This window comes from Corvus kubaryi, unplaced genomic scaffold (genome assembly GCF_017639235.1).
Source record: "Corvus kubaryi isolate FWS band 111438036 unplaced genomic scaffold, C.kubaryi_AGA036_p1.0 76, whole genome shotgun sequence".
In the NCBI taxonomy this organism is placed as follows: domain Eukaryota; kingdom Metazoa; phylum Chordata; class Aves; order Passeriformes; family Corvidae; genus Corvus; species Corvus kubaryi.
The window spans coordinates 1,212,233-1,226,898 of NW_024582063.1; the positions used below are offsets into that span (position 1 = coordinate 1,212,233).

Sequence of the window (14,666 nt, forward strand, 5' to 3'; positions counted from 1 at the left end):
TCCTCCAAGCCTCGATCTCTGAGACTGAAAGGAAACTGAACAAAAGACCAACAAAGCATTGCTGCTCTAATCCCACAACATTTGAAGGAAATGTAATTACTGTTATTAACATCTACGAATGCTTTTTCCTCTCCCACTTGGAATGGCACACTAAACTCACTTTTTATTTCTACAGAAATATTACTGTACATTTCCACTAAATTGATGAACAAAATAAATTTTTTCCCTCAAAATGGCCCACAGAAATACTGCAGTTTATAATATCTACAAGGTCCCCATGAAAAGCTTTTCAAAAAGCTGCCAAGAGAAGGTGCACTAAAAAGCTGATCCCTAAGAATAAAATAAATCTGCAATATTGTGTAACAAAACTAATTTAAATCAAACTGGAAGCCTGGATATGGATAAGGAAGAATTATGAAACACAATGTCATAGGAGTCTGGATATACCTCATGTGGATTTTATCCATGGTGACTGCTAGTACACCTAATTAGGCTGTATTACTAGAAATAAAGCAAACTGACCTGCCTGAATAGAAGATTTTTGCAGTTATTATTAAGCCTAATGTCATGTTTAAACTATTTGAAATAAAAATCTTGTCGTTAACAAAAGATTGCACATGACTGACCTAAATCACTTGCATTTTTTAAAGATTTTGGTCCACATTAGTGGCATTCCCAAGCTTAATGAGGATTTTAGAAAAATAACGTGTTAAGTTAGACCAGAGTAGAACAAAATATTCCAGTTGTTCAGCCAGAAAAAGAAAATCAAATTAAACAAGTACAAATGCTTATGGGAAGGAATGCTTGCTTTGCCAAAAGATAAAACTTAGTCTAGAAACTGGCCTTTTCTTTAAATTCTGCCTCAGCTATCCACTGTAGCTTTTTTAGTCAGGTTTTAGAGCTTGGCAGCAGGATCTAATTGCTTCTGGAAGTTTTCTGCACAAATGGAGACTGTAAATTTTTTACATGATAAAAGCAATTAGGGATGCTAAGAATAGTTAATATTTTTCAAAGACACATCCAGGATAATTTATTACAGTTCACTTTCAGAAAATAATATGGGGACAATGATTTCCAGAATAGTAGCCTGCATCCACTTTCTATCTAGAAATCCTATATTTGCAATTTATTCACAAGAAAATTTCAAACAACACTGGTCTCTCCAGCCACAGATATGACTCAGTAGTGAAATTACTGTTATTTGCTGCTGCTATTCAGGATTCAAACACTGATCAATGGGTGCGAGGTAGAGCTTCAGAAAGAAAGGTAGCTTCTACCCATCTTTGTAAAAAAAGAAAAAATATATATGTTAAACAAAGAATTGAACTATATTGGGCCAAATAAGCTCATTGCTTTTAGAGCACAGTATCCATACTACAGTCAACTGTGATATAATAATATGCTGCAGGTTATAAAAAAATACGTCATTAAGTCCAGGACAGAAGGGTCAAAAGACAAGGAAGGAGCTTAGTCAGGTACACACACCCACAGCCTCATATCCTACACAGAGGTTAAAAATTCAAACACACCTTCAGCAGTACATTTTACAGTTATGATCATACCATAAAAAAAACCTACTGGATTAACCCTTAAACATGAAATGTCCTAGTAACAGGGAACTTATTGTGTTGTCATGAGGTTTATAATGCCCACTGAGCAGACTAACTCATATAATTGTATTTCTCCATTTGTCCCCATTAGACCAAAGCATGCGAGGAATTTCTGTACAGAATAAAGGCATTTCTAAAATTCCTGGAAACTAAGTATTAGTTAGCTTTCTATCCAAGCAAGCTGTACTCCTTTGCAACAAACAGGACATTACTGACAGAAGTCAGTCAACCTGAAGACACATACCCCAAATATGCCCCAAAACAGGCACCCTTGGAGTACTTCCAAACTTTCCCTGCCCAACAGAACAGAAACAGCCAAAAAAGAACACCCTTTAAATTTATTTTTACTTAAAAATTAAGGTTTTTTTTAAAAAAACACTTAGTATAATGAAAATGTGTAAAGAAACAAACATGTTACATTGGATTAATGCCTCACTCTACTGGAAACTAATACAAAACAAGTAGAATTAACTGGATGGTCTCACAGCTCATCTGATCACATCAGAACTGTTGGTAAACTTACAGTAATTATTTTACTGTGTTCAAGAAAAGAATCAAAACCAAAATAAATGCGGAAAAAAATCACAACTTAAACAGTATAGACCTTAAACACAGAGCTACCTAACACTAAAGCCTGCATGGGTAACCATTCTTCTATGTATTTTCCCACAAATACTGTTTCCTTCTTTTTCAAGTAATTTGGTGTAGAACTGCATCTCTATAGATGTTTACACAATATTCTGAAACATGGACATTTGAAGGTCGTTTCTACTTGTGAGCACTGAAGAACCTCCTTCTTTCACCCAAATCAATAAAAAGCATTTAATTGCTGCTGCAGCTGTGTAACAGAAACAACAGATTACATAAAATATGCAGCGAAGTGTTATTGTAATCAATGTCAGAAATGTATGTGTCAAAAATGCCACAACGTCTTCTACACTGACGGAGCACCATCATTTCATATGGCTCAGCTGCAAGCAATAAAAAAACTCACATTTAAAATAAGGCATATGCTTAAGCACTTTAAGTGGCCCTGACAAGCAAGATGCTCATTCCTTCCCAGAAAGAACTGAATAACTGGTTTTGTTTATGTCAGACCAAGAGGTATTCCTATTTTTATGATTAGGTTACAAAGAAGTTGGTATCTTTCAAAATGTAATTAGGAAAAAAAGAGGTATTTCTAATGGGTTAGATAGTACTAAGGTTGGAAAGTACTGAGCACCAAAGTCTATTTTACAAAAAACCAAAACAACAAAACTTTAAGAAGTTGAGTGCTAAGTCTTCTACTGTCTGCTAAGAATAGGACCTAAATGAATGCTTGTTTTTTAACAGTCTGTTTTAAAAACAAAATATAAGCAACTCATAGCTGAAAATGACTGTGATTTTGTTCAGGACCTATATAGGGATGAAGAACAAAGAAGAGGTGTAGAAACCTAGAGACATTCTTTCATTACTAAAATTTAAAAACAAACCGAGCTCAAAAAGAGGCTTACCATTTTTTCTTAAGAAAAACTATGAGAGAGATCACCTCTCCACAACCCTGTCTTGAAAAATTGGTTGTATGGTGATAGAACCATTTTCAATATCCACAACAGGTGCTGCACAACTGAATAAAAAGTATGAGACCAATGATGACAGTCTAGTGTATGACCCTATTAGCACTACATAAACACCACACATTTCAGTTCTACTGAAGATGAAATGAGAACAATTTAATACATCTTCCAAAGCTTTCTTTGGTAGGAAAAAACCAAAAACCAACAAAAAACCAAACCAAACAAAACCAACAATAAACTAAACAAAACCAACCAAACAAAAATTTTACTAAAGGACAGTTTACATTTTTCCAACAAGAGCACATATTTAATCAAATCACTGACCTCACCATGGTATTCGTGGTGCCTTCCATCTTCCCTCACTTTCATCTCCACACATTTTGAGGTTTTTTCTACTATTCTTTCAGTATATCCTAAATAACATTGTTCTAGTTTCTTTTCAAAAGGAATTCAAACTGGAGCCATTAAAAAGGAAGTTTTCCCAGAACCAAAACATCTCCAAAAGCTTCTTTTTATCACTGTATTTCTCTTTCAAGTTCACCTTATCAGTCTTCATTACCTCCCTCACACTCTTGTGTCAGCATGGCAACTCACACACAAGTAGAAAAGAAAAAGCAAAGTGCTTGGAATTCTCAACAGCTTTTTCTGGTAAGCTCCAGTTGCTATAATTAGACAAGCCCTTTTCCAAATCACAAATACAACTATCAATAGAGATAAAAATGAAAACTTGCATCAAATACATAGAACAAGCCAAATCTAAATGTTCCAGTTTCTTCCTGTTATCTCAAAATGTGCCCTGATTTAACCCTCAGAACACAAATACAGTGGCTGTTTTCATGGCTGTCTTAGCATATAAGATACCTATGTAATATAAACAACAAAATCAAATCATCTTATTAACAAGTCACAAAATTAATACTGCATAAAAAGATGAAATGAAATTATGTTTTCACTTAAAGCCAAAGATAGGATTTTAGAAGCAAAGCAGATTCTGAACCATAAAATAATTAACCTGACACTTCCAACCAGTCTAATGTCATTTCAAGCACCAAAAAAACCTGAAATCCTACAAAAATTTAAAACTCAACTACACATTGTAGAGACCTTACTCTCTCCACTTGCTGAGTTAAACTTGCAGTATCAAACCAAAACATGAACAATTAGTTCAGATCTCAGTTCTTTTACCCTTACTCAATTTTTAAATAAGTTATAGTTCTAGATTACAAGTTCATAAGTAGTCCTAAAAGATCTAAGTACTAGAACATAAATCTTCTTAGTTCTCCTAAATATAGCAGCAGTCACATGGCTGTCATTAAGACATTAGCTTTTCCATGGTAGAATACCTCCTAAACCTTTCCCCCAAAAATTCAGACTGTGGTTCAGTCTTACATGAAATACAGCAGGTAACATCTCAGACCCAAAACATATAAAAATACACATCCACAAATGCAACCCAAGCTCAAACCCTCCACAAAACCAAACAGTAACACCTCAAAACTACATTGCTGAAAAGCAAGAAAAAATTATTTGCTGCTCAACAGGAGTCTGTGATCACTCAACAGCTGTTTATTAGCCTTTTCTTAAAAATAACATACTATATAAATAAACCTTATTTACATCTAGAAAGAATAATTTATTTTTTTAAAAAGGCAGTTTTAGCTTAAGATGACAATCAGTTCACAGGAGTAAATACGTATTTTGCATTTTGTAAACACATAAACATACCAGTTCATACCATTCCCTGACCAGTTCCAATACATTCAGATTGCACTCTCCACAGTAATCGAGCAAATCTGTGGATGTTTGGCAGAAACCCACAAAACGCCAGCATCCAACTGACATCCACCAGTAGATATACCAGGCCCCAAGTTTTATTTCACTGATGGGAAAAATAAATTAATACACACTATTTTATATGGTACATTCAAACCCAAGAGCGCTTCATATGCAGCAGCTTTCAGAACTCCCTGGTGTAAAATTTGTGCTATTTTTCCTGCTGTTCAAATAGAGGAGCTGAAAAAAACTGAGCTGAAAGCACTTCAACTCTGAGTCCTTCAGAGAGGTGGGGGCAGAGTCCATGATCTTTGGCTGCCAGCCTTCCACTTCTGCCACTACTCAGCACATCTCTGACTTTAAAACCACATACAACCTCTTTCTAATCAACCACTTGCATTGTTTCCCCTTCTGGGGACAGAGATATGAGAGGTCACGATTATATCTGAGCACAGGGTACCCTCAGTAACTTCACCAGAGCACTGGAGGGTACCCGACATCTCTAAGAGCCTGATTTTGCCAACTCCCTGATCCCAACAGGAATGCCAGAGACCGCCAGTTTCACTAGAAGGGCTGGCCCTCAGAGCAGGCACTCCTGGGAGTGTTTGCAGGATAAAGACATTCACATCATTCACACAGACACTTCCACCAGCAAGTATTAGCAACCACTGGCTCTTCCATGTCACAAACCCTCCTGAAAAAGCTCCCAGGGCAGAAGCCTGGACAGCAGAACTGGGAGCAGACAGAGGACCATAGCAACTCAGCCCTGGAAATGGGAGCAACTGGTCTTCTCTGATGCTTAAAAGTCCTGCTAAGGCACAGTTGGAGCATGAGAGTGGAAAAATAGCAGGAAAAATAGGCCAGCAAGAAACCTTATTCCAGTCCAGCCTTTCCAAAACAGTGTATTTTTCCATCAGCAGACAGGAAAGCTTATTACAGAAATCTTCAGGTACCGTCAGAGCCTGGCAATGATGCATTTACCCATCAAACAACCACCACTGAAAGCACCAGCACCCAATACAACGGGTCCTAAACACACCGTTGCTCTGATCACCTATATATGGTTAACTTGGTTACTGTTATTATCATTATTTACAAGGTATCAGCTGGCTAGATCCACTACAGACTACACTAAGTTCCTGCACAGAAAATACCCTTGGAGCCATCATATTTTCCCAATCTTTCACAGCTTCTGTATGCCAGTGACCGTTTTAGACGGAAGATTCTTCAGAAGTACTTTTAATTACTATTTCCTCCTTAGCTAGAATGCATTAATTATAGCCTGTTCCTCCAAATAATAAAAAAATAAAAACCAGTGCAATATGAACACTACAAGAAACTTAATTACTGAGTCAGATGTCCTTTAGATGTCAGTATGACTACAGAGAGGAGCAGGAAAATAAAACACACACATATCAGCTTCAAGTTGTTAGATCAGTTATCAAAACAATGTCTTTCCTCAGCAACTTCATTTTGAAGAGCTGAACCACCTAATTAATCAAACGCCTGTTATGTGTTTCAAAAATATGCTTTTTTTAATAAAGGAGGACAGCTGATGTATTTATTACAAAGCAAATGTGGTAAATGGCTCTGTCTGCAAATAGAGAAGTGCAGCATGACTTTGAAGTTTGAAGGTCAGATACAGTAACCATTCCCATCAAGGCTCTTATGTCAGACTGCATCTTCTGGTTTACATCTGAGTTTAGGAGGAGGAAGAAAAAGAATTAAAAAGAAAAAAATAGAGTCAACCAGTTCTGTGACAACTTAAGAAGAACTGGCACACTATCATTCACCTGCTTTCCTTGAAAAATTTACTAAGACCCTATCTCCCACAAAATGAATAAAGAAAATGAAAAGTGTGCCAGGGGCACACAGGGTTTCATTTGGCTTTTCAACTTTGATTTTCCTGGTGAAAAAAACAATCTACTTAAGTCAGCAACGATTTTATGTTAAAGAAGAGAATGTCATCTTCTCCATCTCCACAGATGTTTCAAATCCTTATCATTTCAGAGAGCTGAAGGATTTTCTTGTTCATCAACATGTTTTATTTTAAAGCAGTATAGATTCAACTGCAGAAGCATATCAGAGGATTGATGTTCTTCCAGGCATCAGAGAATTTATCCCATACCATTCTATATTCCCAGCAACTTTAGGATACAAAACTCAACAGCTGGGCCTGAAGGCAAACAAATATGCTTCAAGTACAAGAGTCTGATCCATGTCAAAAAAGAAAAATAAAAAATATAAAGTATGTTTTACATGCATACCTCAAAGGCAAAAAACCCAATACAGATTTCTTTTTAGCACCACCACCACGTTTAAATACAGTAAAACTGATAACACTTCCCAGTAAAAACACTGAGTTATAAACAATCCCCTCTCACACATAAATAACAGAGACATTATACAAAGCAGACAGGAACATGGACAGATGTACACAAAATAAACACATTCAAACTTACCCCACTCCAGATACTCAAGGATGTTCTTCTCTCTTCTCAGAGGGGAATTATTACATTCATCATAAAGGCAGATGAGTATATCCAGCAAGGTTTCCACACTGAAGCATTGCCCATTAGTCTGCGTTGGCCCATCCAAAATAAACTGCTCCAACTGCTTCAAACGCACTTCTCCAGACATGGTTGTTTCAGTTTGCATTGGGGTTTCTTTTTTAATGATTATTATTACTTTGTCAGAAAAACAACAACAAAAAAAACTTTTCAGGGTTTTGTCGTTTAAAAAGAAGTCAACAGTATTTTTAACAAGTCTCAAACTGCGGCGGTCCTTAATTGCCAGCCCACCTCGGTGTTCCCAGTTTGGAACTAAACCCTTGGAGTTTCAGACACACACATACAGTGTGGATATCTGTGTATGCATGACTTTTAAGAGAAGAAAACAGTCATCCTAAAAAAAAAATTAATAGGCTGAGTAAGAAGTGGGGGAAAAAAAATATATATGGGCATTCCTGATGCTTTAAGAATAATAATTGCACTCAAATTCAACCGAGACTGCCTGACACCGATTTCACCGTGCGTGCACAGGCACACGCACTTATATATTTAAGAAGGTCTTCTCCTTCATTCCCAATGCAGATCATGCAGCGCGATCCTGCGAGGAGCCCCGCCGCAGCACCACGGGCTAACAGCCCCTCCGGTTCCGCTTCCCAGGACGGACGGGAAGGGAAAAACAGATGTATTTACGTATTTATATAAGCGAAAGGCAGCAGAAATGAGGGCGCACACCGGCGGGGAGGGAGGGAGGGATGAGGGGCCGCGCAGCCCCGCCGCCCCCCGCCGCCTCCCCCGGCCCCGGCAGCGCCTCCGCGGCCACTACGGGGTGGGGCGCAGCCCCCCCTCCTCAGGGCGCAGCCACGTCCTGCCCCGGGCAGCCTTTCCCTTCCTCCTCCTCCTCCTTACCGAGTCTCCTTTTAAGGCTTTTCAGTGATTCAAAAAAACTAAAGTCTTCATCGTCGCCCCCTTCTCCTCCGCTGCGCCAAGGGGCGGCGGGCGGGACGCGCGCCCCGACACACCGGCGAAAGCGCTCCGAGCCCTGTCAAATCCTTCCCATGGCTGCGGCGGCGGCTGCTGCTGCTGCTGCGGAGACGGCGCCCTCCTCCTCCTCCTCCCGGTGCGCGTCCTGGGGCGGAGGGAAAGCGCCGGCGTCCCCGCTCCGGCCGCACGCTGCGGGCCGGGAGGCCCCGACGGCGGCGACGGCGGCGGTGGTGGCTTCAGTCCCGGCGGCGCGATGGTGTCCCGGCTTCGCCCCCCCGGGCAAAGGGCATCCTCGGGCGGTGCGTGTGCGGGGTGTGTGGTGTGTGTGTGCGTGCGCGGGGCGGCGGGGAGGGGTAGCGGCGGCGCCCTCCCTCCCCGGCTCGCTCCCTCCCTCTCTCCGCTTCCGCGCCCTCCTCTCCCCCCCTGCTCCCTCCCTCCTTCCTTCCCTCCCTCCCTCCTTCCCTCCCGCGGTCACACGCGGCAGCTGCCGCCGCCGAGCGCGCAGCAGCCCAACATGGCGGCCGCGGCGGGGGGGAGCCGCCGCCGAGCGCCGCCGCAGCGCGGGGAGCCGAGCCCGGGGCCGCCGCTACTGATGGGATTGAGGGGAGGAGGGGATGCTGCAGCAGGGAATGCAGGGATACGGGCGGACCCAGGGATACGGGAGGGAGAGAGGGCGGGAGTCGGAGGCCGCAGCGCGGCTGTCCGCAGGCTGCGGCCGCCCGGGCTGGGCTATCCCGGGCGGACCCCCCCGTCCGCCTGGGGATCCCTCCGGGCTTTGCCCCGAGCCGAGGGGAGCAGCCGCTGCCGGTGCCCGGCCCGGTTCCGCTCAGCCGCCTCCCCAGCAATAAGGCCTTTGAATAAAAATCCCAGCCTGGTTAGGAGGGCGGACGGGGGGAGCGGCGCCTGTCGGTCGTTCTGAGGGGATCTGCCGAGCTCCAGGTGCGAGCACGGACTCCGGCTGTCTCACACTTCGGGGGCTTAAAAACGTGACAGAAAATGCGTCAGCTCGTGGCGGTTCTCTCCTCACTGGCGAAGTGCCTCTCCTCATCGAGGAGCCCACCGTGCCACCACATCACACGCCGGGGAAACAAGCTCCTTTCGCGGGCGTTTCAAACCCATATCCTTTAAGAGAGCTGAAGGATATTCCTGTTGATGAACGTGTTTTGTTTTAAGGCGGTATAGACTCAACTGCAGAAGCACATGAGAGGATTTTGCATTGATCTCTTTGCAGGACCACCTGTGCGGTGGAAAATGCAGCTGCCCACCAGCACATGGTAGCAGCTCTCCTGGCCAAAGGTGTCAGGGATGCGCTGTGGTGCTCAGGGGATGGAATGTCATCTCTAAGTCAACGGGTAACTTCAGCTCGTCCTTCCTCAGAAATCAGATGGAAGGGGAGGAAGGCCATACAGCCCCCAAAGGTCACCAGCTGTAGGTGAAGTTCAGCATTCTCCTGAAGCCTACCAAGTCCTGCATCTTCTGGAGCTCAAGGGAAGGAAGCAGCTCAGGCATCTGCTTCCTCAGTTCAATAACCAACAGATGACCTTCAATTGGGTTTTGCTGTAACCAGCATCTATATAACACTTTTTTTTTTTTTACACTGGCCTTTTTACCAGCTGATCTAAAGCGTCAACAGTCCTACATACCCATTAATTATTATCACATTCACAATGTGATTAAAGTCCCATATGTTTGCTCAGAATCACTTGGCTGTATATAAAGTCACTGGTGCGAAGCTAGAGAGGAACAGTGACTCCCACCCTGTGCATGCAGAATGGCAGAGCAGACTCTTGGCAAAAGAAGGAATGTGCAGAGAATTTAATTCTAAAAGCTTTTTACTCAAAAGCCCTCCAAGAAATGCTAGAAACCACTACAACTGTAAGTGAGCTTGTGATAGGTAGAGGATAGGATTAAACTGAGAGGACGGGAATAAGGAAAGGGTTTCCTCCCCGTGCTGGGGTACACCGTTGGTATGACAAGAGCCTTGTGCCAGTATCTGAGGTGCTGCTGGTCCTTGTCTGCTACAGTCACAGCAGTGCCTCTGTGGTAGGAGCCTGCTCCAAAGCTGTGGCACACAGGCAGTTTTACAGTGAGAGTAAGGCATTTCCTGCTGGCTCTCCGCTGAACTTGTGGAAATTGGGTTTGAAGCTGGGGGTGGGGGATGCCTGATGACAGCAATAAAAATAGATTGCTATTGCAGGGGTAGGTGGCCCAGATCAGATAGCACTTCCTATAGGGGTTGGAGACACATCATCCAAGTTCATCCTGAGCATAGATTAACCATTAATGGGGTTGCAGAGGGAAAACGAAGAAGACTAAGAGTTAAAGGGATGTTAGCTCCTTGGACTTTGGCACTGCTTGGTAGGGAAGTGAACTGAAGAACCAATGCCAGAGATATGATGGGTGTGGGTATTTCACTTATTTTCTTAGGTTACTGTGTTTTCCTTAGCCAGTTATAAAGTCTTTCTTTGTTTTAATTGCAGATCAAGTGTTTGCAAACAAGGATGGATAGCCAGAAAAGGCAGTCTCTTTCCCTATATTTCTGGTTTTAAAACTGAACCCTCGTTTCTGCTAGCACTGCTTGACAGAAGTTGCACATTCTTTTCAGCTTGAGTGAGGCTACCAGTAAACCCAAGCAAGCTGCAGTTGAGCACAAAACCCAGGAATTATTTGTTCTCTCTTTGTTTAATAGCCTGTTTAGAAATATACAGGCATCCCCAGAACAACTGGTGATACACCCACTGGGCTATAGTCAGCTGTCGTGCCACAGAAGCTGTGAGGAGCAGGTAACACCAACAGTGGCTGGTGGCGCTTTTATTTGCTGGGAATTATCCAGATGAGTAATTCTCACCGTACACCTATGGGATGGAAAAATATTTTCTCTGCCTTGTAAGAAAGACTTTAGTTCAGAATATTTAGAAAACCAACAAAATAATTTAATGTAACATGCAAAAATTCCTTCTCTCTTGTAAATTCTGTCACTAAGACACTGTGTCCTAAAAATACACCCAAGTTGTGCAAACATACCCCAATATCTTTCATAATTATCATGTGTTTGTTTCACCCCGTTCTTGTTTTAATAATATCACAATAATATTTTCATCCTATTGCTTAGCTTTACAAATGTTTACCGTACCTAAAGTATAACTAATGATAATAAGGAATTTGTATCTTACAATAAGTTAGGCAAGCTGATAGCAGTAGAGGGAATAGTGTGGAATCAGGAGGATATGGTTGAAACCATGTAGTTTATATATTAACAACCTGTATGTTGAATGTTTCAATAGTTATTGTTGGTATAATAGTGTAAACAGCCTTTTCTCTCCAGGGACGGAGGTTTGTTGTTTTTGGTGAAGTATTGTGGATATCTGCTTTTGGTGTGCAAACCATTTCTAAAGTCAAGACAGACCCCACATGCTTCCCTGCTTGTGAGGGGTAGATCTACTACCTGCCTAGGGACAAGTACTCAAGAGGGGCATTTATATGTTGACAAAATTTTGCATCCAGGCTTTTGTGTTCTCTAAAACTTCACTATGTAGACACATGTTGTTTGTACTGATACAGCAGTTCGTCTCCTGAGCAAAATTTTGTAGTTCTCTGCAAAAACAGTGCTGGCACCCAGTTTAGAGGATGTGTGTATAGACATGGGGTGGTACTATTTGAAAAGGGGTCCTACAGCTGTTGCCTGAACTACAGTAATAACTTAGGTTATTGGAAGAGATTGCAGGTAGCTGCAGATGGAGCCCACAGTGGTTGCACTCTAGGAGAACACTGAAGACCAGTGTGTATGAATTGAGCAACACTTGTTCTATAGTCTGTTCCACTGTAGTTTCACATAAATCTTGCTGCTGAGGCAAACTTAATCCTAGTGAACACAGAGATCTCTTCACTGAAACTGATGGCTATTGCAGAACTTAATTAGTCTCAGTACCTATAATAAGGCATTTAGTAACACACTTTAATGTTTTTAAAGACTTGTAAATCTACTATTCTTTCCCTCTCTAACTGCCTTGCCAAGACCTATTTCTCCTGTGAGGTCTGCAGACAAGTCCAACTACAAGCACTAAATGGTACCTGGCAAGCTTGATGCTTAATATTTACCTAATCCCAAAACAATGATCATAAATGTGTATGTATATAAAGGCATTGTAAATATGGAATTATCTCTCTCTTCCCTTATGCTTCTTTTATTGGTCTTTGGAGTCTTATTTATAATCTTAACGATTTTCTGTGAATGGCTGAACTGAATAATTTTACCTCAGAGAGAAATTGCATCATGCTGATCTCACTACGCTGGATCGGTACTGGCCTTATCCCCCTGGTTTTAGTCTTCATTTAAAACTAATGAGAATGTGGCCACCACCAGCTTACAGTTTTCTGTGAAGAATGAAGCAGGTTTGACCCTGCAGAAGTGTCCAGGGGTGCTGTGCTCTCAACAGAAACAAGGTAGCCTCTGTGATTGAAGAAGAGGAGAGGAAGTAATGGAATTGCATTTATAGCTGCATGAAATTGCTGTAATTTGAATCCTGCTTTTATGATGCAGACTAGGAACTGACCAAAGTCACGTCTCATTCTGACCTCCAAATAGGACCCTGTGTTTGCACTCTGACAATGCTGTTTCATCTCTCAATATGTTGTTTTTTTCCTATGAAAGTGAGGCCAAGTCTGCCAAAGCTCTTAGGGCTGCTGTAAACCTTAATTAATGTCAGTGTAGCAGTCTGAGATTCTTTTTTATTTTCATTTCTTCAGTAACATAAATCTAAGACTGTTATTTTATTTTCCCTCTTGTTTTTGTAGTCTGTAATGTCTGCAACTTTTCAAGCCTTCAGTCCCTCCATGGTCCGGTTCTTTCCTGTGGATTTCTCTATCTGTGTTGATATTTTATTCCTCCATGTCCAGAATCTGTTACCTGTGTTATGCCATCTTGAAAAGCTGAACTTTCCTCAAGATAATTCACTCCCTTAAATGAAGATATTTAATGATGTAGAACTCTTTGTCAGGTCAAGTGGCTTCTTAAATTGAAGAGTTCTGAGGAAGACCATGTATTTACTTGTGAAACTGGATGGATGCAAATTTCTGTCACTGCCACACAAAGTACAGCCAGATAATCCATTGATTCAAAAGCAAAGTGGATGCATTTGCATTATCTGGCTGATGCCTATACAAAGCTAGTGTTGCTCAACTTACAACAGCAATAACTCAGCATGAGAGCTGCTTCTAAACCTACTCTCTTTGCAGTGGTTCATAGTTTCTACTGATCATAATCAAGGCTTTCAATGTCTGTTGCTCTAGAATGAGTACCTCTTCTGCTGGTGAACACTCAGTGCTGTATTATGGACTTTTTTTTTCTTAAAAGGGTGTACTTAGGGATTAATTCAGTGAGGATCTCACTGTGAAAGTGATTTCTAAAGAGCTGCTACTGTCATGTAAGTAACACTGATGGAAGGGATGAGGAATGAGGAAACTACTAAGAGATCTTTGATTGGGCAAGGAAACAGGATGAAGTGAGGAAAAATGGGATAGATGAGAGAGGAAGGGAACACAATGGCTAATTTGGAAATCATATGGGGAGGAAGAGTGATTTAGAAAGGGAAAGTCAAGGGCAGGGAGTTTGGCAAGAGAGAGGGAGGTAAGCTTGTGAAGAGGGAGGGGGGAAAATACTTACTTGTAAAACCCAGCAAATTCTGTACTTAGATGAAAACAAGCCCAGAAAGGAGCCTAATTTGGATTATGAACCCAGGGTGGATGGAGCTGGATTAACTTTATGTCAGAGAAAAACTCAGAGTGCCTAGCTCATTACAAAGAGAGTGCAAGAGATCACACACTGGTCTCGATTTCCCCAAGGTTGTGGAATTTTCAGATTAGAGGTCTGACCAATTCAGTTGTTGTTTTAAAGTACTGTTTTGGTTTATTTGAATTTTAATGAAGGAATATTGATATATTGAAAACAGTGATGCCTCTATTTTATTTATTTTTAACTTAGGAATTGCACAAATAGCATCAAAGGTCTAAAATAAGTATTTCATTGGGAGAATAGATACAGACAATGAGGACAGATGCAATTCAGGCAGAAATCTGTTTTAATCAGAGACAGGACACTTAATGTAAAGAGACACTTTCATCATGATCTGCAGATTGAAATCACAAGATTGTGGCTTTTCAGCAGTTGGCATTTTGAGTTTGCTAAATTTTATTTGGAAGGAGAGGCAGCAAGCCCCACCTCTCCCTTCGTGGATGAA

General features: G+C 41.5%; 1 protein-coding gene and 1 long non-coding RNA gene across 15 annotated transcripts in view; one reads left to right on the plus strand and one right to left on the minus strand.

Annotated features, from left to right (window-relative positions):
• Positions 1-8,834, minus strand: part of CDC42BPA (CDC42 binding protein kinase alpha) — a 185,784-nt gene extending 176,950 nt beyond the window's left edge. For 8 of the 14 annotated variants that reach the window (XM_042051584.1, XM_042051582.1, XM_042051581.1 and 5 more), the window contains exons 1-2: positions 8,356-8,834; positions 7,402-7,626 (exon numbers count right to left, since the gene is read on the minus strand). In XM_042051584.1, the coding sequence (XP_041907518.1) occupies positions 7,402-7,597 (196 nt within the window). In that variant the 5' untranslated portion in view covers positions 7,598-7,626; positions 8,356-8,834. Of the gene's footprint in view, positions 1-7,401; positions 7,844-8,355 lie in introns of all 14 variants that reach the window. The other 6 variants (XM_042051591.1, XM_042051590.1, XM_042051588.1 and 3 more) reach the window with 2 other exon arrangements.
• On the plus strand, positions 8,643-14,375 carry LOC121675813. The gene is made up of 2 exons (XR_006020227.1): positions 8,643-8,729; positions 9,662-14,375. It is a non-coding gene; the product is annotated as an uncharacterized LOC121675813 (long non-coding RNA).
• Positions 14,376-14,666: the final 291 nt, after the last annotated feature.